We start from the raw sequence: 22,622 nt of genomic DNA, 5'->3' as shown, positions 1-22,622 counted from the left end.
ATAAGCTGCTGATTACTGTAACTGTAGACAGATCTGTTCCCTGTTTTCCTGTCAAAAAGTCCTTATGACCGATGACACTGTATATCTGCTAAGCTTTGGCTGAACGCTCAGTCCAGCCTCCCTCAGCGTCAATCCGTGGTTCACAAAATGGTCCACTAGTGTTGGACGAATGTCATTTGATAAGTTTGGTCCTCTTCTTCTTTGTGCACGTTCTCTTCCTGCTTCAGGTCTTCCTCGACCTCTGGCTCGGCCTCTTCCTCTACCTCCTTCTCCTCCTCTGTGTACTCCACCTCTCACCCTCACTCTTCTTCTGACTCCTTCCATTTTGGTTGAAGGCAGGTGAACCTACCTGCTGCATTATTATAGTGCTTAAACCTGATTGGTGTGTCTACAATTTAGCAATCATGTGTTTGTGCACCTGATAACAGATTGGCTCATAGGTGTGGTAATTTGACAGTCAGTGCTTTGGAATTGCAAGGAAGTGACATCATGATATACTTCTGTGTCTGATGTATACAAGTGTGTTTAGTGTTTTGCAAATCACTGTGTGTAATGTTTTGCAAGTAGTGTGAAGCTGACAATGTGCTTACAGTTGTGCAAATCTAGCCTTGTGTTTTGCTCTTTGAGTGTAAGGTTTCGCTAATTGTGGGAAAAGTTACATTTTAGTGTGTAAAAAACTATAATACAGCAAAGTATCTGTTGTGTCAGTTCCATGAAATATCCAAATAAGTACCGTATACCTAATCTCCCAAAGGTTTTATTTAACATGATGCTTCAGGAAAGCTCTGAGCTAATCTGTGCAGCCGTACATGGGTTATTAGTTGGCGTTCACCTGAGAAAAGATTTATTTGGTGTGTGTCGTTTCTCTCCTTGACCCCGGACACTGTCCAAACACTTACAACGACCTGTGTGTGTGTGTGTGTGTGTGTGTGTGTGTGTGTGTGTGTGTGTGTGTGTGTGTGTGTGTGTGTGTGTGTGTGTGTGTGTGTGTGTGTGTGTGTGTGTGTGTGTGTGTGTGTGTGTGTGTGTGTGTGTGTATTTGCGTGGGGTCAACTATGTGTTGAAAGAAGGGTTCCTATGTGTGTGAGTCCTTTGGATTGCACATGAGTAAGTAGGCAAGAATGCTTTCAAAGTCCAGTAGTCTGTGATCCACATAGACCACTACACAGCCACTAATCCCGTTCATCACAGCCAAGACAAACACATTAGGCTCACAACATCAACACCCCGGCGAAGAGCCCCATGGACAAATCATCACAATGGACCCAGGAGGATATTGCAGTGTTATGCCTTTAACAGGTTAGAACATCTGTTTGATAGAGGATCCTAATTGCATTCCAAGTCAATGGTCACACTGTTTTTGAGGTAAATGTTAATCATGTCTTAGTTGTTAGAATGGGTTGGGGTCCCTAAGGGATCATGCTTAGGGAACTATACGCTACTCTGATGAATCAATAACTAAATGATAGGACCTAAACCGTTCTCTCCTTCCCTTACCGATTTTTACACCCAAACATTAGTATATCACTTGAATTGCAAGAGTAAACTATACGTAGAGAGCAGGCACCATCGTTAATCATGTGTTTGTTCTAGAGACAATAAGGTTAGTGAGAGTTCCATTTAAACACAATACTATCTCTAAATCTGTATGGAGTGACACAACAAGCGAACAAACCTCAGTGCTCCCTACAGGAACCCACTGTTGGCCTATAGCACTTGAAAGGCTATCCCATGCACAATGGGACTGGACAAGAGGCCTCGGGCCCCACGGCCGCTGGCTCCTAGCAAAAGCCTGTGAGTTCCCTGCTGTTCTAAGCAACATGCTGAACAGTAGGGGGTCGCTCTCTGTTTGTTTAAAACTCACAGGAGTCCCATTAAAGCCCTGATTCCCCTCATTTAGGACTTCCACGGGACACAAAGGACAGCCCTGGGAAGCGGCACATTGCAAGGGACACCAATTATCAGGGCGAGGACACAGGCCAGCTTGTTCGTGCTCAGGGACATGTCAAGTCGTTGGACGACCCCCTTCGTCAAACCCATTGACCACAGCGCACAGAGAGGCATCTTAATTGGTGTTGGGTAAACAGATTTTGTCAGGAAGTAGCAAAGGAAGCTAAGTAGCTGAATGTTCACATTGTCCAACCCCTGACCTGGGCTTCGGGGCCATTCTGAGACATCATTATGCTCCATTACTTTGATTAATTGTCTCTGACTCCCCTTTACGGTAGCTAGAAATCCAGGACAGCAATTAAAAGCAATATTCTGGCAATAACCACCGGAGTAAATAAAAAGTGAGCCCTTTTCTCTGTGTACAATGATATGATAGTGGCGAGGGGCACTGAACCCCCCCCCACTGCACTCCCAAACCTGTCCCTCTCCACGGTCAACCCACTACCCTACCCGGCCTCCCCCTCATGGGTCTTTCATTCCGTTTAAAAAGGGGATTTTGTTAGGGAATCACTTGACATCATTAGTTTTGGAGAGCGGCCACAATGACAGAGTGTTGTCTTGGCTTATTAAAACATATGTCAGATCAGCAGTGGAGGACCAGAGTTTCGACCTCAGGTGAAAGGTCTGGGAAGTTGTTGTTTTTTGTCACTTACTTCTGTTCCCTCTGTCTGGGCCTTTCCTCTGTCTGGGCCTTTCCTCTGTCTGGGCCTTTCCTCTGTCTGGGCCTTTCCTCTGTCTGGGCCTTTCCTCTGTCTGGGCCTTTCCTCTGTCTGGGCCTTTCCTCTGTCTGGGCTTGAGAGGTATCCATCTTCTCCAGGCAGAACCCAGTCCCATGGTCCATTATTACAGGGACTGACCAACCACAATAGGCCACTGTTGTCCCACAAGGTCTGAAGTGCAGAGTGTGAAGTTCAGTGACCAATGATGGGCTTTTATGCCAGGTGACAGTGTGGAAATTAGCAGGATGATATTGACTTGATCTCATCTGCTTCACACACTTTATCAATGTGATAATGTCAATGTGCCAGATGGGCACTGGAACTCATACTGTGGAGGGTCCCTGGTCCGCTTCCTATGTTGGGAAGACAGGGGCGGAACCCACTTTGTTGCATAACATTTTTGATTTCTCACTGGCACCCCACTTGCCACTATTGTTGTCTTTGGAAAGACAAAGCCTTTCAGATTTATGATGATGAGTATAACATTTAAATGATCTATATTTCCTCATTAAAAAGCATAGCACCGACTCTTTCAGACATTTTAGGGGATTTGTCAAATGTAAACGATCTAGCTATAACTGCTCAACGAAAACAGCTAGATATTTTTATGCTACTAACTTAAAAGAAGAAAGTTGATTATCTGATATATAACGTTATGCCGATCAGGCGAGGCATTTATAGGCAGGGTGGTCTCTAAGTGGATTAGCAAACAAACATACGGCCACCCCTCATCCATCCAAAATGTTGGAGGGGCCGCACATTTAAATAACCTCCAATTAATGACCTTGTTTCATTGTTTACTCAGTAATCACAGCTGAATAAACTCAAACATCAATTAAAAATGCAAATGGCTGAAGAAAGGGACAAAAATAGAGAGAGAATGTGAGAAAAGAGGAGAGAAAGACTGGTCTTTAGGTAATAACGTACTAATGACCTGGTTGTTTTTAACAATTGTTCATATTTTTGTTACATTTGTTGTTTGTGCACAGGTTGTTTGTTTCGCCATGTTTGGAGTTATGCATCCTAATGAGTAATACATTTATTTTTAGCACAAAACGTAGGGATATAAGAAATTCTAACTCACTATATGTAGTGAGATCAAATGAGCTTCAACAAATAAAAATACTGAGAAAGAAATGAGACACAAGAGCACCAGTAGAAGTACTTCAGAAATGTTGCCTCAAGTCCTTAAATATATCCAGTGAGTCATGCTCTTGTGACCCTCGCTCAAAATCCCAGTTCACTTGCTCTAGTAGTGTATAGATGATCCCATGGCCTAAAAGAATTTCTCCTTTGAAGAGGCTCAGATTTGGCCTTGAAAGAGTCAAGGGGCTTTTGCTCATTGGTGGGAAAATGCTGATTAATTGTGTCATAGCCCTGTGAGAAAGTACGCCCAGCGCAAAGCACTAATTATGGGCCCTGCACTGACCAAGAAAAAAAGGGGCAAAACTCCCAACAAAGGCTCATCTCATATCTCAAGACAATGAGGGAGCAAGAGAATAGGAGAAAGAGGAAGTTAATGAGGTGTGTCACCTGGCAGCTGCTGATGGTGGGATAGGAAGAAGGGGGAGTATTGGGGGGGGGTATTCAGGACTATGGAAGTCCTTCTGGAGGTCCCTTTTTTCCTCAGCGAGGGGTACCCAGCAGGTTGTGTGTGCCAAGGATGTGAAGAGATATGCATGAAGGGACACAATCTGGAGAGCACCTAAAAAATAATCAAAATACCAGTAAAAAAAAATCCCTGTAAGTAACTAAACATCGAGGATCAATAGGCAATCAGGCGTATATGTCGGTATTTTATCTAAATAAAAAAACATGTCATCCATTAAATTAACAATATTGTACATGTACTGTATAACATCTGTCATCAAACTACTATAAATATAATTATATTTTTCTAACTAACCACTCAGTATGGGTCAACGGCGAAAGCAACAATACTTCATACCCATCCAAATATCTATTATTAAAAGAAAACTGAGACGGTTTTTAGCAGAATAATTGTATATAAGCAGATTTATAATCCTGTAAAAACACTGCTCAGCTGTAGGTCCAAAGACAAACAATAAAAACATTGAGTATCACAAAATGTTCCCCTTGTGGAATGTTTAGTCATAATAGAAGACCAGTCAAGTACGGTTTAATATTTAGCTAGAGTAAGAAAGACTGCAGTACGGTGTCTCAATGGTAAATTACGTGACATAGATCTACAGTAAATGGCTATAGTAGAGCCTGGTGACCATTTTGGTTTTGTCTTTGTTTTTCCCTAACCTGAGGGTAAGTTAAGTAGTATTTGAGAGACGACGGTTGTTCTAAGTCTCAAATAGTGTGTTGACAGGGCTTCTTATTAAGTTTGTGCTTGTTGTGCTTAAAATTATGAGGAACACTTTGGTTGTTCCAATGACATTTGTTTGACTTATGTGCCACCAGAAATAGAGCACGTTTTCTCTAGACAGTGACAGAGGCCGTTGTAATGCCTTTCTTAATATGTTTTTATATGTTGATGGATGATGTTATGAGAAACATTGAGTTCATAAATAATTTATTTTACATTTTGTCACTAGGTAAAAGAAAATGTGATAATAGAACTATTTTGCCCCTACTGCATTTAAAGTTTCAGCTCCCTGCAGAAAAGACTTGGAACGAGGATTTCGTGTTTCATTTCAAAGTTATTGGTTCAGTTCCAAGTCTATCCTCCAGTGATCAAAGGTTAACTCAAAGAAAGGCTTGGCAGGAGGTTTATGCAAAATGTCTTTGGTTCATTCCAAAAGGTTCTATACATTTGTTACCATTGGTGCTCGTTTAGAGCTCGTTTTGCCCCTTAACCTCTATCTATCTTCTTTCTCTTCCATAATATACTGAACAAAAATATAAACACAACGGGTGTTGATCCCATGTTTCATAAGCTGAAATAAAAGATTCCAGAAATGTTCCTTACGCAAAAAACAAACATATTTCTCTCCTATTTTGTGCACAAATGTGTTTATATCTCTGTTAGTGAGTATTTCTGCTTTGCCAAGATAATCCATCCACCAGACAGATGTGGAATATCAAGAAGCTGATTACACAGCATGCTCATTACACAGGTGCACCTTGTGCAGGCCACTCGAAAATGTGCAGTTTTATCACACAACACAACGCCACAGAGTTTTGAGGGAGTGTGCAATTGGCATGCTGACTGCAGGAATGTCCACAGGAACTATTGCCAGAGAATTTAATGTTAATTTCTCTACAATAAGCCGCCTCTGTCATTTTAGAGAATTTGTCAATACGTCCAACTGGCCTCACAACTGCAGACAACGTGTAACCCGCCAGCCCAGGACTTCCACATCCGGTTTCTTCACCTGCGGGATCATCTGAGACCAGTCACCTGGACAGCTGATGAAACTGTGGGTTTGCACAACTGAAGAATTTCTGCACAAACTGTCAGAAACCATCTCAGGGAAGCTCATCTGCGTGCCCGTCGTCCTCACCGGGGTCTTGACCTGACTGCAGTTCGGAGTCGTAACCGACTTCAGTGGGTAGATGCTCACCTTCGATGACCACCGCTGGAGAAGTGTGCTCTTCACAGATGAATCCTAGTTTCAACTGTACCAGGCAGATGGCAGACAGCATGTATTGCGTCGTGTGTGCGAGTGGTTTGCTGATGTCAACATTGTGAGCATAGTGCCCCATGGTGGTGGTGGGGTTAGGGTATGGGCAGGCATAAGCTACGGACAAACAACACAAATGCATTTTATCGATGGCAATTTGAATGCATAGAGATACCGTGACGAGATCCTGACGCCATTGTCATGCCATTTATGCGCTGCCATCACATCATGTTTCAGCATGATAATGCACGACTCCATGTCGCAAGTATTTGTGCACAATTCCTGTAAACTGAAAATACTCCAGTTCTTCCTTGGACTGCCTACTCACCAGACATGTCACCCATTGAGCTTGTTTGGGATGCTCTGTTCCAGTTTCTGCTAATATCCAGCAATCTCGCACAGCCATTGAAGAGGAGTGCGACAACATTCCACAGGCCACAATCAACAGCCTGATCAACTCTATGTGAAGGAGATATGTTGCGCTGCATAAGGTAAATGGTGGTCACACCAGATACGGACTGGTTTTATGATCCACGCCACTCCATTGTTTTAAAGGTATCTGTGAACAACAGATGCATATCTGTATTTCCAGTCATGTGAAAACCATAGATAAGGGCCTAATGAATGTGTTTATATTGACTGATTTCCTTATATGAACTGTAATTCAGTCAAATCTTTGAAATTGTTGCATTTATATTTTTTGTTCAATGTAGATTGTTGAGGGACATTATTCATATGCATATCATTATTTTATTATTACTACCCTGTAAGTCATTTGCACAGGCACAATATTTGTATTTTGATATACTAAATTGACAAATCACCAGCCCTGGTCATGAACCTGTTAAGGGATTCCGTATGGTACGAGTACCATACATGAAATAAAAGGTGCTATGAGACACCGCAAAGCATGACTGAGCATCCCTAAAAAACATACACGCGTGAATGGAACACTAGTTTCTTTGAGTTCTGGTTTGAAGAATCTTCATGTCACATACAAAACAGTACTTTTAAAAGCAGACAGAGTATGAAACATGTATAAGACATCTAAATCCAATGAAGGAATAGAGTCTTCATCTGGTGTAGCTAGGTGGCTAGCCTACTGGATGTCTGATAACATCAGTAGGAACTTAAACAAAATACCTTTTTTGTTCAAAACTGCCATTTTTCAGTCTGACGGTTCCTGTAAACACCATTCCAGCGCACAACATTATAAGACATGCTTTTCCACATTCCTTCACCCTGTTTTTAAGGAGGAAAAATGTCTCAAACCTTTGTGCCAAAAAGAGGCTTACAACATTTTGTATAAAAGTATTATCATTTGTATTAAAGTAACACAATGTTCAGTCATAGAATGTTCGCAGCAGAGAGCTCGCTGCTATTCTCTCAACATTCCTTGTCTTTCAACTGTTATGGACTCATGGCGAAATGTCCTCTTTCTAGATTTAGTTGTGCCAGTAAGGAGTCCATCAGTGCACTGGCTACACCAAAATGCTAAAATATCTCTCCATATTTCCACAATTTCAATGATACCAAACTCCCTTTATCCTGGTTTTCAGCCTTGACTTTGATGTCCACATAACATTCCAAGCAATTTATCTCTGATTTTATATGTTTAGGACATCCCAGTTATGATTGCAATTTGCGTAATGTGAAAGGTTATGCGGGCGCTGTCTGCCAACCCACATCTTAACTCAGATGTTAGATTAACAAAAATCTATATTTGTATCATGTGGACCAACAAAAAACAATAATAATACTTTTGTTCCTTGTAGATAAAATTGCCTTACAGTCAGTACATGCAGTATTCCTAAAACATCAATTATATCCAAATATTAAAGAGGTGATGAGAGGTAACTACTAACACCTAAGATCTGTTGGAGAACGTCTTAGCATGGACCAGCTAATGTACCGTCAAAGTTCACGGTTAGGTTATAGTAAACTTGTCAGCCATTAAAACACATTTCCAATCCTTAGATTAGCTCTTCCAATGATTCCGCAATGCAACCTTTCTCAACATAGAAATCTACTGCTGTTACAAGAAGCCTTCACCCTTTAAGGTTTGTATATGAAAATGCATACCTTGGCAGTATGCAGAGAAGGGAATGTACTCAATGTCTGACCAATTGATAGCTACAACATTAGTCTAAAGTTCTATGGGAAAGTAGTTAGTTACCAGTGAATTTATATAACCCCAATGTCTAGGAGAGAAAAGGCACATGTACAGTATTTGCCCCACAACTATAAACACATAGAATACCTTTTTTAAATATAGTCCTCATTTTATTAACAGAGGCCAAATAAATTCATCACATTGTATTTACAAAGAAAGGCAATAAATATCTTATAATAGTCATAAAATTATTTTTGCATACATTTTCAAAATTCATAAATGTGTCATGTTGTTAGTAGCATCTCATACAAAACCTGTCAGGTGGTAGACGAATATATAGGCTACTACAGCTGTACCCAGGAATAGAGGCTGAACTTTGTCGTCACTGGCAAATGGTCAACATTGTTCTGTAGGGATCACAACTCCTCTGGTTGCCAGGTCTAGTGATGGCCGCAACCTGTTCCCCGAATCCAAAATAAGCACATTTCTCGTTATATGGTTTTCAGGGTTTAAGAGTTAGGTCTTACAATACGGAGATAGTGGGTGGGTAGGATGAATATATACCTTTCCTAGTACGCATTATAACAATTCAGTGCTCTCGACAATATAACTGGCTTGATTGAACACAATGTTAGAGATGAAGAGTTTTTGGGATGTCTCTTTGAACATGGGTGCTTGGGTGCACCATGAACAACCAGTGATACAATCCACCTTTTGGTTGTAGGCCTATGAAAAGCAGGGTAAATTGGTGGATGCAGATGGTAATAATACCAGATAGCTTGCTCTGTGTCAAAATATATGTATATAAGATAACCTCATATACTTGTACGGCAATGTTTGAGAAGCTGTCCAGTATTCATTAGTCTTTTTCAACCATTCTACCACACTAAGGAAAGTAAGACAAGAGGTCAGATATTACATTTCCCATTTTAACAGCGTCAGTGTTTCTGTCTCAGTTCACTTCTGAGCCACATCAACTCAGGTTAAACAAAACTTACAACCCCGTCTGTCTGATGTCTTGCTAGTCAAAGCATGTTGTGTTCAGCTGAATCATAGGTTGCACACCAACATGTCAAAGAAATCGCACAGTGCACAACGTGTTCAGCGCATTCCATCCAGAGTAGGCCACGAGTCAGAAGGTATCGACAGAGGGGGAGTTGAGGGAGAGAGAGGGGGCACTGTCAGATGTTGCACTCAAAGCTACGCAGTTATCTAGGTAAACTGTTTCACCTGCCATTGTCGCCTCTCTCCATTTCGTCTCCATGGCGTCCCGATTCCAGTGGAAAATATGGGATCCATGTTGTCTGGGGTAACACAAACAAAACTGACAGGTATTCCAATAAAATCTAGTGGATGATTTTTATAACATTTATAAACTCATGCTGTCAGAAGGATGCCTTCAGTTTGCAATTCAAAGGAGCAGAAGGTGGTGGCAAAAAGGGTCCTTTGTCGTCCTTAGTTTATCCAGTATAAATAAAATAACAGACACGTTATAACAATTACCCAGAAACATCCAACAGTTGGGAGATGTTCAATGTTCCTGAAATATAAAAATAAAACCTCTGAATTTTTTTTTCTTTTTTGTCTTCGTTCTTTTTACATGAGTCTTTAAGGGGTTTTAAGGCAACAAGCTTTACATGGCCTTTGAAACAACAGTGCGTGTGCTGTCCATTGGACAATCAGTTTGTTTTGGGGTTGTGTTTTAGGCGACGTGCCCTTCGTGTCCGCTTAGTTACTGTAGTGAAACGAAACTCTTCTAGTGGGTCCACCTTACCCTTTGGGTGGCGTTTCATGAAATGCACTTCCTGTTGTGTTTGTGTGGTCCGCGATCCTTTTTTGGGCCTCCCCTTCCTGTTGAAGCCCAGGTACCAGCCTTTGTACTTGGCTGACACGAGAGCTGTGTAGTTGTTCTCCAAGAATTCTTCCACGAAGACGCACTCCTGGTTCCTTCCATTGAGCTGCAAAGAAAACAACATGTTAAGACACTTAGCACCTGGTTTCTAACACTCTGAAACAATGACTTCCGCCTTCCACGGCGGCAAAACATCAAGCGAAATCTACTTTACCTACTGCCAAAGAACATTGCTGTATGTCATAGAAGCCAGAAAGAGATGGAACTACTACAGTTGCATTTGTGGTATAGCTCTTTTAAGGACACAGAAACGTTACTAGACATTTCACACCTTGAATTTGTAAGTTTAAGCTATGTGAGTGTTTAAATAGAATAATACTTGTTTTGTGATGTACACTCCCCGATGTATGTATTTAGACAGGGAAGCAAGACTCAATCAGATCAAGCATTAACCTGCGTTAACCGACACCCTGCATAGCTGTTTTGGCTGTGTCTGAGGTGTAACTGTTTTGGAGCTGTCAAATCTGGGAGCAGCTGCTCTTGATCATCGTCATGGAGCCACACCAGTCCCACATGTTAGAAGTTCAGAACGAGAAAGTGTAGGCTATGTAGAAATAATGACGCTCAATTTGAAAATCATTCGACAAAATAATTAGGATATCCATCAGCTTAATGGAGGTGTAGATCACATGTCACAATCCTGTGTTCTAACTTGTGCATGAGATTTCTCTTAAAGAAATACTTCGGGATTTTGGTCAGATGAACTCGTGGATACCATTTTTATGAAATTAGAGGTAGTTTCGCGAGCCAATGCTAACTAGCGTTAGCGAAATTACTGGAAGTCCATAGACTTCCAGCCATTGCTCTAACACTAGTTAGAGGTAGTTTCGCAAGCCGATGCTAACTTCCTTCACATTGGACACAGAGACATAAAAATGGTATCCACAAGTTCATCTGACTCTGGGGAAGTAAAGGGCCTCATTTACAAAATCCTGACGTATCCCTTTAATATAACTCCGTGCAGCCAATGGCAATGTCCGCTTAAGGTATAATGCCAGGAGCCACTTGTGGATTTGGCAGTTCTAAAGCAGTTCGACCTCCGACACCGCCAAAACCACCACGATGCAGATGTTGGGTAAAGCGGATCTGATTTAATAGATTCCTAAAAGTTTTAAGTTTTATGTCAGGGTATTTATATACATATCTGATTTACCATTTAGAAATAAAAGCACTTTATATATCTAGACCCCCCATTTTAAGATGTATTTTGTATTAAGTATTTTGACAAGATTCACTTATAATGTATTAATGTAGTCAAAAGTTTAATATTTGGTCCCATATTCAATGACTACATTATGCTTATGACTCTACAAACTTGTTGGATGCCTTTGCAGCATGTTTTGGTGTTTCAGATGATCTTTTACCCAATAGGAACTGAATGGTGAATAATGTATCATTTTGGAGTCGCTTTTGCAGTGAATAAGAATAGAATGTGTTTCTGAACACTTCTACAATAATGTGGATGCTCCCATGATTATATGACCATGAATGAATCATGAATAATGATGAGTGAGAAAGTTACAGATGAACAAAGATCATACCACCCCAAAAATGCTAACCTCCTGTTATTGGTAATGGTGAGAGGTTAGTGTGTCTTGAGGGTATGATCTTTATGCCTCTGTCATTCATCATTATTCAGGATTCATTCAGGATAATCCATAATCATGGTAGCATCCACATTAATGTAGAATTTTTCAGAAACATCTTTTGTTCTTATTTACAATAAAATTACTCCAAAATGACACAAAACATTATTCACCATTCAGGTACTATTGGGCAAAATATAATCCGAAACTGAAACAAACTGCAAATGCATCCAACGAGTTTGTAAAGTCACAAGCCTGAAGTAAACATTGTGTGCTAGGAATATGGGACCAAATACTAAACTTGTGACTACTTCAATACACTATAAGTTAATTTGTCCAAATACTTATGAACAAAAACCTTTTCAAACGGGGGGACTCGATGTATAAAGTGATTTAAATTCTAAATGGTAAAACAGAAAAGTATGACAATACCCTCAAATAAAAGGTGACATTCAGTAATGTCCCCACATATAACACATTTGATCTGAAATCCAAAATGCTGTAGTGTCGGGCCAAATGTATAATTCTAGCTTCACTGTCCAAACAAATACAGAGGGGAGTGTACATGCTGCTATTTTACATGGCGCCACCTGGTGAACAAGAGGTATAATTGCAATGGCGTTCCTCCTGTGTGGGCATTAGACTTCCAAAGCACTGTGATCATTGTGAGGATTGCAGTCTATTAATTGACCGATGAAGTGTCAAAAGAAAGGCACAGGTTACTTATCAAAGGGTTTTTATTCAGGGGTACACTGAGTGAGCACTCTCCGTTATGACTTGTATGTTACGCAAGTGAACATACAGGTAACTGCCAAAATAAAGGAAACACCAACAGAAAATGTCTTAATAGAGCATTGGGCCACCAAAGCCTGAACAGCTTCAGTACACCTGGGCATAGATTATACAAGTGTCTGGAACTCTATTGGAGGGATGTGACACTATTCTTCCACAATAAATGCCATCATTTGGTGTGTTGTTGATGGTGGTGGACAACACTGTCTCAGGCGCCTGCTCCAGAATCTCCCGTTAGTGTTCAATTGAGTTGAGATCTGGTGACTGACACGGCCATGGTTTACATTATTATCATGCTCATCAAATCATTCAGTGACCACTCGTCCCCTGTGGATTGGGGCATTGTCATCCTTTGGGGGCATAGCCATGGTAACCAAAATAATGGCATGCCCAGCATTTTTATACATGACCCGAAACATGATGGAATGTTAATTGCTTCGTTAACTCAGGAAGCACCTGCTTTCAACATTCTTTATATCCCTCATTTACTCAAGTGTTTCCATTATTTGGGCAGTTATCTGTAGATTCTTCATACATTGATGTGTATTATTATGAAGTCTGCGTGTTGCTAAAAAGGGAACTTAAGCACACATAAAACCATGTTTCTTTGCGTAGGCATAGTAATGTTCACACTGGGGTGTCTCTTTAGGTGTTCTCTGTTATTATACCTAGAAAACACAAGAGAATAGAAAAGGCCCAATTGGGTTAGATTTTCCTCGTTCTCTGGCAAGAGAGTGACAACCAAGGATGTGCTTACCTTTCCAACTATTTTGCCATTCTTGTTCATACAGATGTAATGCCCACTCTCCTCCCCTTTTATTCGAATATGGCTCCCAAAGGTTTCTGTCTCGACAATAAGAAGAGCTAGACGGCGAGAGAGAAACAAAACGTGATAATTATTTTCAAACACTTACATGCATTGAGTTGATACAGTCCATAAACAGTTTTAACCAGTAAAACATTTGTTTTGGTAATTTACTATAAACCCCAGAGAGGTAGACACCAATATCAGTATCATCTTCCTGCAGTGATAAAGTTTACACAACAACATATGTGCCAAAACAAAATGGTTACATTTGAACTGATCCATTCTAAACAAGCACACCAGCGGCTTCTTTTGCTCTGTCACAACCTTAACCCCTGTGGGGTCAGCTTTGTTTCTGTTCGCTCCTCGCGGGCAAGAGATCTGCCAAACATTTTGGAGGGGTTACGCTCCCTCAGGATTAGGTTTCAGGTTCTCTTTAGTCTGTGCTCACTCAATCAAAAAGTTAAAGATGATCCATCTGTTTAACACACTGGTCTATTCAGTGGCACTCAAGGGAACGGAGGCATGAGGGGGAGCCAGGAGGTGTGGGGAGGGGCATCTCCAAAATTGTCCCTTTAAACAATCTTGGATGGGAAGGGGAGTGGGAAAATCGTCTGAGAACTGACGTGGAGAGAGAGAGGGAAGAAGACATCCCCCTCTCTCAACCAGGGAGAAAAGAGGATAAAATGACAGTGGTGAGACTTCTCTGAAATCACAGAAGGCCTGGTTTGAGAAATACAATGGAGCTCCTGAGAGGAGTTGGAGAAGCTGGGACAGAGAGTGCCACAAGTCCCCACTTAGCTGCCCCTCTTCCACCCCTTGCATACTACAAAGGTAAAAAGCAAGCTGTACTGTGATAGCCTGGCTTGAAGAGGTTTTAGTGTAGTGTTTCTCACTGTAGCCAAGATATAGAAGCCCCACAGCATTTTCAGTGCTGGCTCTCAAACGACTGTGCCGAGGGCGGACTTGTGCGAGTGCAACTGGAAACTACAGGTGCAACAACTGCCTTTAAAAAACATTTCCCTGCACCGACATGGATTTTTACACATTTTTACAAATACCTATGCATTTAGATATAGATATAAGATGCTATCCTAGTAGGACAAATGGTGACATCAATTATGTGGGATTGCATGTGACACATTATATATACCACATTTCTTGAAGGCAAGCACTCCTGCCTGAGGAGAATTATAACTCCCTCTTATCCGCGTGTATATGTGGGGTAGCTGACCTTGCTGTAGCTGCGGCTCCATTTCTCAGCCGTGCTTTCTGACCCTCCATTGTGCGGTTACTGTTATGACTGAGTGAGGATTAGTGCAGAGATGAGAGAAGAGTGTCTTCCCAAGCCTCCTGTTAAATCAGTGTCAGGGAGTTCACAGGTGCCAGGTACTGGGGCTGAGGGGGCAGGGTTGGCAAGTCTTCATGGGAAACATTGAATCTGCTTCCACTCAAGCTCTAACAAGCAACGAGAGGAAACCTCGCCTCAGCATATCTGTGACTGAACAGTCGACACAACAGTGAGGTCGACTCGGGCCGGCAACATTACCGCCGACTGACTGTTTGTTGGCAAATCATACATGTGAGTGCAAACAGGCAAGCACTCCCATACAAACGCACCTAGACCACCGTCCAACTTTGAATAGAATATGTGCCATGCCCACAGTTACTGTAGAAACTGTAGTGAATGTAGAAACTGATAGACCCTCTGTAGACCTGGAAACGACTATGCCAGGCATCACGCAAAATTACTTCCCATGACAACAATCAGCTGTATTCCCACCTCAGTATGGTCACTGAACAGAACAGTGGAAGGAACACAGCTGAGATTCAATGAATAAAGACAATATATACATCTAGCCACGCTTTATCTGTGGCAGACATGCTTATAGCCTCAAATTCCCACACTATTCATCATTGTAATGGCTTAACCAAGCAATCAGTAAGTAGCAGAGTTAGGGTCAAAGTTCACAAGTTAGAAAAGTAACTCCAACTCTGACCAGTAGCGGTCCAAAATAGGTCCAATGAATCCTGGTTCACATGGGATAATTCCCACAGTAAAGACCATTGATGAGGGGAACTGGCTCAAGTGTCTGTAAGTGAAGTGCACAGGAATTCTCCCGTACCGTACTTGCCCCCATCGTCTCCGTTGGCGTTGACCTTCTTGCCCAGGATCTGGACGTGCTTGCCCGTGGTGCGGCTGTACAATTGGTAGATGCGGATCTGCTTCCGGCTCAGGTCGTCTGGGTTCCGCGTGTGGTTCTCGATATAGATCCTAAAATCAGCTGAGCTCTGTTGTGATTCCTGGAGGAGAAAGACATGACACAGGTGTTCATGGAGCAGCTTTTACTCGGTACTCTGTCATGAAGCTCTGCTTGGATGTTGTAAGCTGATCTAACTGTGCGGCATTGAGAACACATTCAAAGAAGCAGAAGAGAACAAAAGTGCAACATGGTACGTGCTTCATTATTATTGCATGTCTTTGTATTGAGGCGGCTATTTACTATTTGCCTGGGGCCATATTGAGAAACCAGTATTCCATTTCCACAAGCAAGCAAGCCACTAGCAATTATACACCTGAAGCATCCAGACCTGTTACACTATCATCAAAAATATATCTGCCCTAGGGCCCAGTAAGGCCTATAAATCACAGTGGAGACGTGGATGCGATGCGATGGCAAGAGGCAGCTCTTACCATAAAACACACTAGGAAGGAGCATCTCGTAACATAAACTCCCCTATTCAAATACTTCACGCCGTTAGAATAAATGCAAAGGTCTGTTCTGCACTTACAAGTTGCCTAAGGGCCTACTTTTTTTATTTAAATAGCTGACTTCGACAACACATCCAAATACATGCAGCCTGAGCGCCCTGTCACCCAACCCCATATGTGGATGGGAAGGAAAATGTACACTTTCAAAACCCCTGAAATCTCAATTCACGCCAAGATCCTGTTCCCCAGCTGTATCATGTGGTAATTACATAGTAATGGCCTTTTATGTAGCTTCTCTCAGGTGGCTAATTATATACACATTACATTCTCCAACTCCTTGTTATTTTAACCTCAGCAAATGAATGACATTTAGTGAATGAGTGGGGAATAATGCTCAGGGTAGAACAAATCTTTAATACAAAAGGGGAAAACAAACCACTGATCTGAATACAAATCCCAGTTGTTCGAAGCCACGTTATGGCTGTTCTCAGAAAAAATTGGTGTCAGCAAACATTAAAGGTACAACATAACACAGTTAGTTTTGGAAATACTAAAGCAAGTATATTAATCAAAATATGAAACAATTGTATATCACTTTTTAATATTCAACTAAAAGAAAGTAATTTGCCTCAAGAAAACATGCATCTTAATCAATAAGCAAATCGTATTTAAATATCTTTATCAAACTTCCTTTGAATTGAGTCAATGTTTAGAGGGAAGGAACATTAAAAGTTATTATGATACACCTCATAAGTTCATATAATAGAGCATCCAATAGAGCCTCTACAACACTCAAAGAGCATTCAAAACCAATAGAGCATTCAATAGAGCCTCTACAACACTAAAAGAGCATTTAAAACCAATAGAGCATCTAAACAACACTAAAAGAGCATTCAAAATCAATAGAGCATCCAATAGAGCCTCTACAACACCAAAAGAACAACACCCCCCCACTCCAAAAGCTAACCACCAAGCCAGCATGTACTAAAACATTTTTTTGGGGGGGATAACTACTGCTGAGGGATTTGTGCCAAATCTCTCCATCTCTAAACAAACATAAAGGTTTGTTTTGTAGACAGTTGCATTTCACATCGAGGAAAAAAGGCAAGCCTCTGCAGAGGGCTGAGGTTAATGCAATCGACAACATTTTTTATCGAGCCGTCTCCCTTTTCAAAGACGGCCCAAAAATGGATATGGTTGAAACTTCAAAAGTCTGGCACCATCTTCACTGGGAAGCTTAGCCCCCTTGCATCTCAGATACGCTTTACTATCTGCATAACACAGTCTACCTGCCATCAAGGTTGTGCTACATAATTATATTGGTCTATCTAGAGGGTTTTGTCTTTAGCAAAGCCTCTATGAGACTTCCTTCTGGCCTACATCTTAATTACAGAAGTAATTAGTCATACAAAGCAAGAACTACATCAGAATTTAAACACTAGTATTGTATTACTATCTAGGACAGGGGCGAAATCAGACAGTAACGCTAGCATTGTTTGTCCCAATTCCTTTGGAACAATCAGAGCACAAACCCTCACATTACCCAGTTGTGTCTCGTTTTTTATTTGTGTCTTTGTAAAATGTCCCCTTTTATTATTAAATGGGAATTCCAGGTTTTGTAAACATGATCCCTTGACACATTTATGTGAAGAGATGTGAAATCCAAGAGGTAAAAGGGGGGATTCTACTCTCTGTCTTCGTCTATTGCTGCCTCATTGGATGGATTGGCCTCTCCATAAATAATTAGGTTGGCATGAGTGTTCTGTTTTTTTAAAATCCAAAGTATTTTTTAAGAAGCTAGATTTCATGACATCTTATCACATCAATCAGAGGGCAAAGGATTGGGTGCATTGTATGTAATTACTTAGCCCTGTATAAATAGAAGCAATATTTTTTTGAATTTTCACATATGCTTTAAATTGGAGACAGGGTGAAAAAGGTGAAACAATTGTAGTAGTTCTCTGTAATCCTGGAGAGGTTTGATTGGCATCACCTCGGTATATGATACTGACTAGACTATAAAACTACCCCAACAACAGAGGCCTGGAAGCAGGATGTGGGTTAACCGCTGCCTCTCACTGTATCCAGCAATATAACATGGTGGTTTCCTAACTACCCTTTATATCTGACATGAATTTAACCCAAATACATAATGTCAAATGTCTAGATGTTTTACATTCATGTTCATACGTCACATATCATGAACAAACAATAACCAATAGCCTACAAGCATGCCCAAAACGGAAATACATGAATTGTTAATATTAAGCTACAGTTAAGAAATTGAATCTAACACCGTGCAGAATGTTACTTTACATAATAATACATCATGTTCATTTTGACTTGAGTATTGCATGAAAGGTAGGCTACAGACAACCAATTTAACAAATCAATCGCATGCGAAAAAGGCGCGCGATTCGTGGAGTTTATATTATTACCGAATAGATCCACGACACTGAAAATGATCTAAATCGCAAATGATCCTGATCTAAATGTCTTTAAATTTCTTCAGGCTACATGTCAGTTTTTTCCATGCCTCAACGCTGGTTGCCTGGCTCAATGGTGCGCTGTGCGCTTATCTGATGCACTCGAGGACTCCTCGTTCATTCGAGTAAGGTGCGCAGTAGTGTTGTTTCTTCTACATTACAAACCTATTTCCCTACCATACATGTCATGTTTTAAACAAGGGTATAGTTACTATGCTTGTATTTTTATGAAATGAACAATACAACTTTAATTAGGGAATTGTGTTAATATTATGTATTTAAAGACATTTTAAAAAGTAGTAAGACAAAGCTCAGAAAAAGAACCAGCGCGCCTAACCACAGTATTTTCCAGTTTGCAAGTATCCAATTATATGATAACGATTTGTTCATAATAAATCCAGAATGGGTTCCGCAAAATCACACACACACACACACACACACACACACACTGTCCAAAAACTGAACAATCGAATCAACCTACCTGGAGCTGGAAATAGAGGACCAGAAAATGTAAACACCTGGAGAGAGAAGGGGAGGAGGGGGTTACTCACAAGCAATCACATTAAATATAAACACTATAGCCTAAATGGATGACAAGAGTCGTAACTAGCTTTTAGCGACTTCTATTGGTAAGAATGTACGTGTTTTGAAAAACGAAAGGAATAGAAAGATGGAATCCTTACAGGTATATGAACCTCGAAGGCAGAAGAGACATCTTGACTTGCTGAAATACACCTGTTTCCACAGTTTTAAAGCCCCGAGAGAAGTAGAGGATAGACCCGCCAGCGTCCTAAACTACGCGAACAATTCCGGAGGTGCCTTTGAATCCCAGTGTAATGATAAACAACTGGAGTGCAACAATGTCACTGAATGCAACATTAGGTGCTTCCTTGTAAAAAAAATGATCCAGGGGAAAAATATAGCCTATTGTTTCCTGTCCCCCTCCAAATCTCCTCGCTCCGCTCTCACGGGCTGTGTAGACAGTGGTATCTTGCTGGGAGCCGAAATATTCAATTTGCAACCATTGCTTAGTATATTTTCCCTTGTTTAAAAATCCATTGCGCGCACCCTCTTTGCTCCCAAAGGTGCTGCTCCAAAGATCAGATGTATTTCAATTCCGTGCGTACCTGGGGATATCTACACTTTGCATGGATCATGTTAATCTTCCGACTCCACATTGGAAAAAGGGCAAAAGGGGACAAGTGCGTAAAATTGAATAGGAAAATGTAAATAAAAGAAAAGTTATGGGGTATACCTCACGTTGTGATAAAACTTCAGTGATATCCAGAGAGTATAAATATTACATCTGAATCAAACCCAGCGGAAGACCTTCGTAGCAGGGGCGATGGTGTAATGCCTGTCAGTAGAGGGTCTGCGGCTAAGGATTTGGCCACAGTGAGGTTTTTTTGTTGGTGGGTGGAAACTTGTCAGCGGTGTGCACCTGATAGGGTAATTTTTGAGAGACCATCAGTTTGGAGAATGTTTTCCTCTAGTCATAAATGATGGTGCTTGGGAGGGAGTTGGTAGGCTACAAGGAGGGACTCACAAATTGATGACTTGTTTTCAACCCTTTAGAAAGTTCTGTATATCCATTTCATGTGGAGCTATTCGATAAGGGATATTTCCTTAAATGCAAGTTTAGGCCTATTTCAAGTCCACAAAAAATAGCCTGGGCAACTTTACATTTTAGTCATTTAGCAGACGCTCTTATCCAGCGCGATGTAGGTGCCTTGCTCATAGGCACATCGAGAGATTTTTCACCTAGTCGGTTCAGTGATTCGAACCAGCGACCTTTTGGTTACTGGCCCAATTCAATCGCTAGCCTAACTGTCACCCCTACTTGGGAGAATAGACCTACTGGATTTTAAAAATATAAAAAAATAATCAAATTTTTTATGATTCATAAATCCGTTTTTCCCACGATATTATTTTCCAATCGTATTAATGGCGTAACCATCACTAATTAGTTCATTATATTGATTGATATTAAATATATATCTGCCGATGTTTTGTTGTATTACCTTTGTCTAGAGATGAGAAAGAGTGTTTGAGTCGTATTTTCAGAACACAATTACACTTTTCGGCTTCCCTTGTTTTGTGGTTATATTGGAGGCCACGTCGTTTGTGGATTGGGCTTAGCTCTCCCAGACAGCATTGAAATGCAGGTTGTTGTGGAACTCGATTTTTCAATAATGTGCTATAATTTATCCTGCATTTAAATGAAAGAGAGGTGTGAATGTGTTTACGAGGCCCTCTGAACTCGCAGTGGAATGACCCCACATCCCTCCCGCCACTTAGGACCATTGTGTGATTCTCATTTATTGTCCTATTACAACGGGAACTACAGCATTCCATCCTCATTGCGTTTAAAATTTCCCCATAGAGTTAGGGCTATCAATTGAAACTATAGTGGATTGCACTTTGAATAGCTTGTAAGAACAAGGGTGACTGTGTGAATCAGTATAATTCCAAAATAGGCTATTACAACAAATGGTATGCAATTCTGTACCTATGTACAAATCACGTGTACTATCAGATTTCAAACTCCAGTAATAAACGATATCCTCCAATGACGGAATTCAAAAACCCCCTAATTGCACAAAATATAATACTTTATTATAGGAACCGTGAAATAAACACACAATGCGTGCACATCTGATGATTAGATTGACCTGGGGCATCCATTTGGTGTACATCCAAAGTAAGTTATAATCAACAAAAGACTATGTTTGAAGCGTTGGCTGGCAGTCCAAAATGAAGCTGGTTGAAAAGTGACTAAAACCACAGGCATAATAAACAATAATTACGAAACTGCACAAAGGAGCCAGCGTTGAGTAGTCACTCGTCACCTTTAAAGCACGGGCTTGTGACAATGCCTTGAAAGTATAAAGGAAGAGCTATGGCACAGGGTGAACAGAGCTGTGTCTTTGAGGTGCTCACCTGTGTGACACTTGTGGCAAGCTTCAACAGAAGCTCCTGCACACTGTTTACCTGCACATTGTCACGGTGGAACCATGTTACAGCAGATATGTATGGCACATGGAGTAACTCTTCCATTCCATCGTTTATTCTAGGAGGATGGATACATTGACCGTTGACTCTAATCAGTCACATTAAGCCACACAAACTACGACTTATGTCAGATTTATTCTTGGAAAGTCCATTTAGCATTTACACAAAGGGGCTATGAAGTTTGGTCAGAATTGTGACTAACCATCGAGAATTGTTTTGGTTGGAAGGTTGGGCCTGCTGGTTGACAATGACTAGAGTTGAGCTTTATGAATGGGGAGCTGTCTCAATCCCTCCGAGGAGGGGGAGATGGGCAGTCAAGCCAGCAACTCAAGAGTTAGGATTAGGTTACCCACAGCTACTGAACTGACTGAGTGAAGAAAAGAACAAGCAGGTAAGCTTAAGGTCTTGGTTTAAACCCCACATCCGCAAATGAGAATTTGCTACAAAAAGCATCGCGGCTTTCCACCATCACCACTACCAGTAGATGTTTCTGAGACTGTGTCCAGACGGTCATCAGGAATGTGGAGAATATCTCATTGACGGTAGGAAAAAAAGGTGGGGTGGAAAAAGCTATCCGAGGGCGGTGAGCCAGGGGTTCAAAGGGTCTAGCAGGCCTTTAAGCTTGACAAAAGAACTTGGCAGTGTCTGTAAGTGAAGCCCAATGTACTACATTAGTGCAAGAACCCCCCCACCCCACCTCCTTTCTCCCCCTCGCTTCCCACTTTCATCTCCGACACGAACATATCGGGTGGGGGGTTTCGGGGGGCATCTGCATCCTATTGAATTTTCAAGGTGAGGGGACGGCCGAAGAAGGCCTAGTGGCTCGTATAAGCCATCCAGACCCTTTTCACTCCAAGTCACAGCCCAACGAGCGTGTGAAGAGGCGGGGACAGCCTCTTCCTCTCATCTCCCAGGAATCAACCCCACCCCATTAGTATATT

At 41.2% G+C, this 22,622-nt stretch overlaps 1 protein-coding gene across 2 annotated transcripts; it reads right to left on the bottom strand.

Moving 5' to 3' along the window:
* Nucleotides 1–8,450: 8,450 nt before the first annotated feature.
* On the bottom strand, nucleotides 8,451–20,035 carry fgf24 (fibroblast growth factor 24). 2 transcript variants are annotated; one of them, XM_035766090.2, is made up of 5 exons: nucleotides 19,353–20,035; nucleotides 19,151–19,187; nucleotides 15,597–15,774; nucleotides 13,423–13,529; nucleotides 8,451–10,333 (listed from the first exon to the last, which is right to left on the bottom strand). In XM_035766090.2, exons 1-5 carry the CDS (start codon nucleotides 19,382–19,384, stop codon nucleotides 10,055–10,057), a joined length of 633 nt encoding a protein of 210 aa, XP_035621983.1. In that variant the 5' UTR covers nucleotides 19,385–20,035; the 3' UTR covers nucleotides 8,451–10,054. The 2 variants fall into 2 exon arrangements, with proteins under 2 accessions (XP_035621983.1, XP_052366929.1); XM_052510969.1 differs by lacking the exon at nucleotides 8,451–10,333 and adding an exon at nucleotides 12,325–13,333.
* Between the last annotated feature and the right edge of the window lie 2,587 nt (nucleotides 20,036–22,622).

Source organism: Oncorhynchus keta, chromosome 4 (genome assembly GCF_023373465.1).
Source record: "Oncorhynchus keta strain PuntledgeMale-10-30-2019 chromosome 4, Oket_V2, whole genome shotgun sequence".
In the NCBI taxonomy this organism is placed as follows: Eukaryota; Metazoa; Chordata; class Actinopteri; order Salmoniformes; family Salmonidae; genus Oncorhynchus; species Oncorhynchus keta.
This window is presented reverse-complemented; position numbering and strand designations above follow the sequence as displayed.

What these genes read in the sequence shown, in the direction of transcription:
- fgf24 (XM_035766090.2), bottom strand. Translation starts at nt 19,384, where the DNA reads ATGTCTCTTCTGCCTTCGAGGTTCATATACCT. An exon ending in CCTTCGAGGTTCATATACCT is followed by an intron (nt 19,188 to 19,352) that starts GTAAGGATTCCA and finishes TTCTCTCTCCAG; the next exon opens with GTGTTTACATTTTCTGGTCC. An exon ending in AGACGATGGGGGCAAGTACG is followed by an intron (nt 13,530 to 15,596) that starts GTACGGGAGAAT and finishes CTCGCCGTCTAG; the next exon opens with CTCTTCTTATTGTCGAGACA.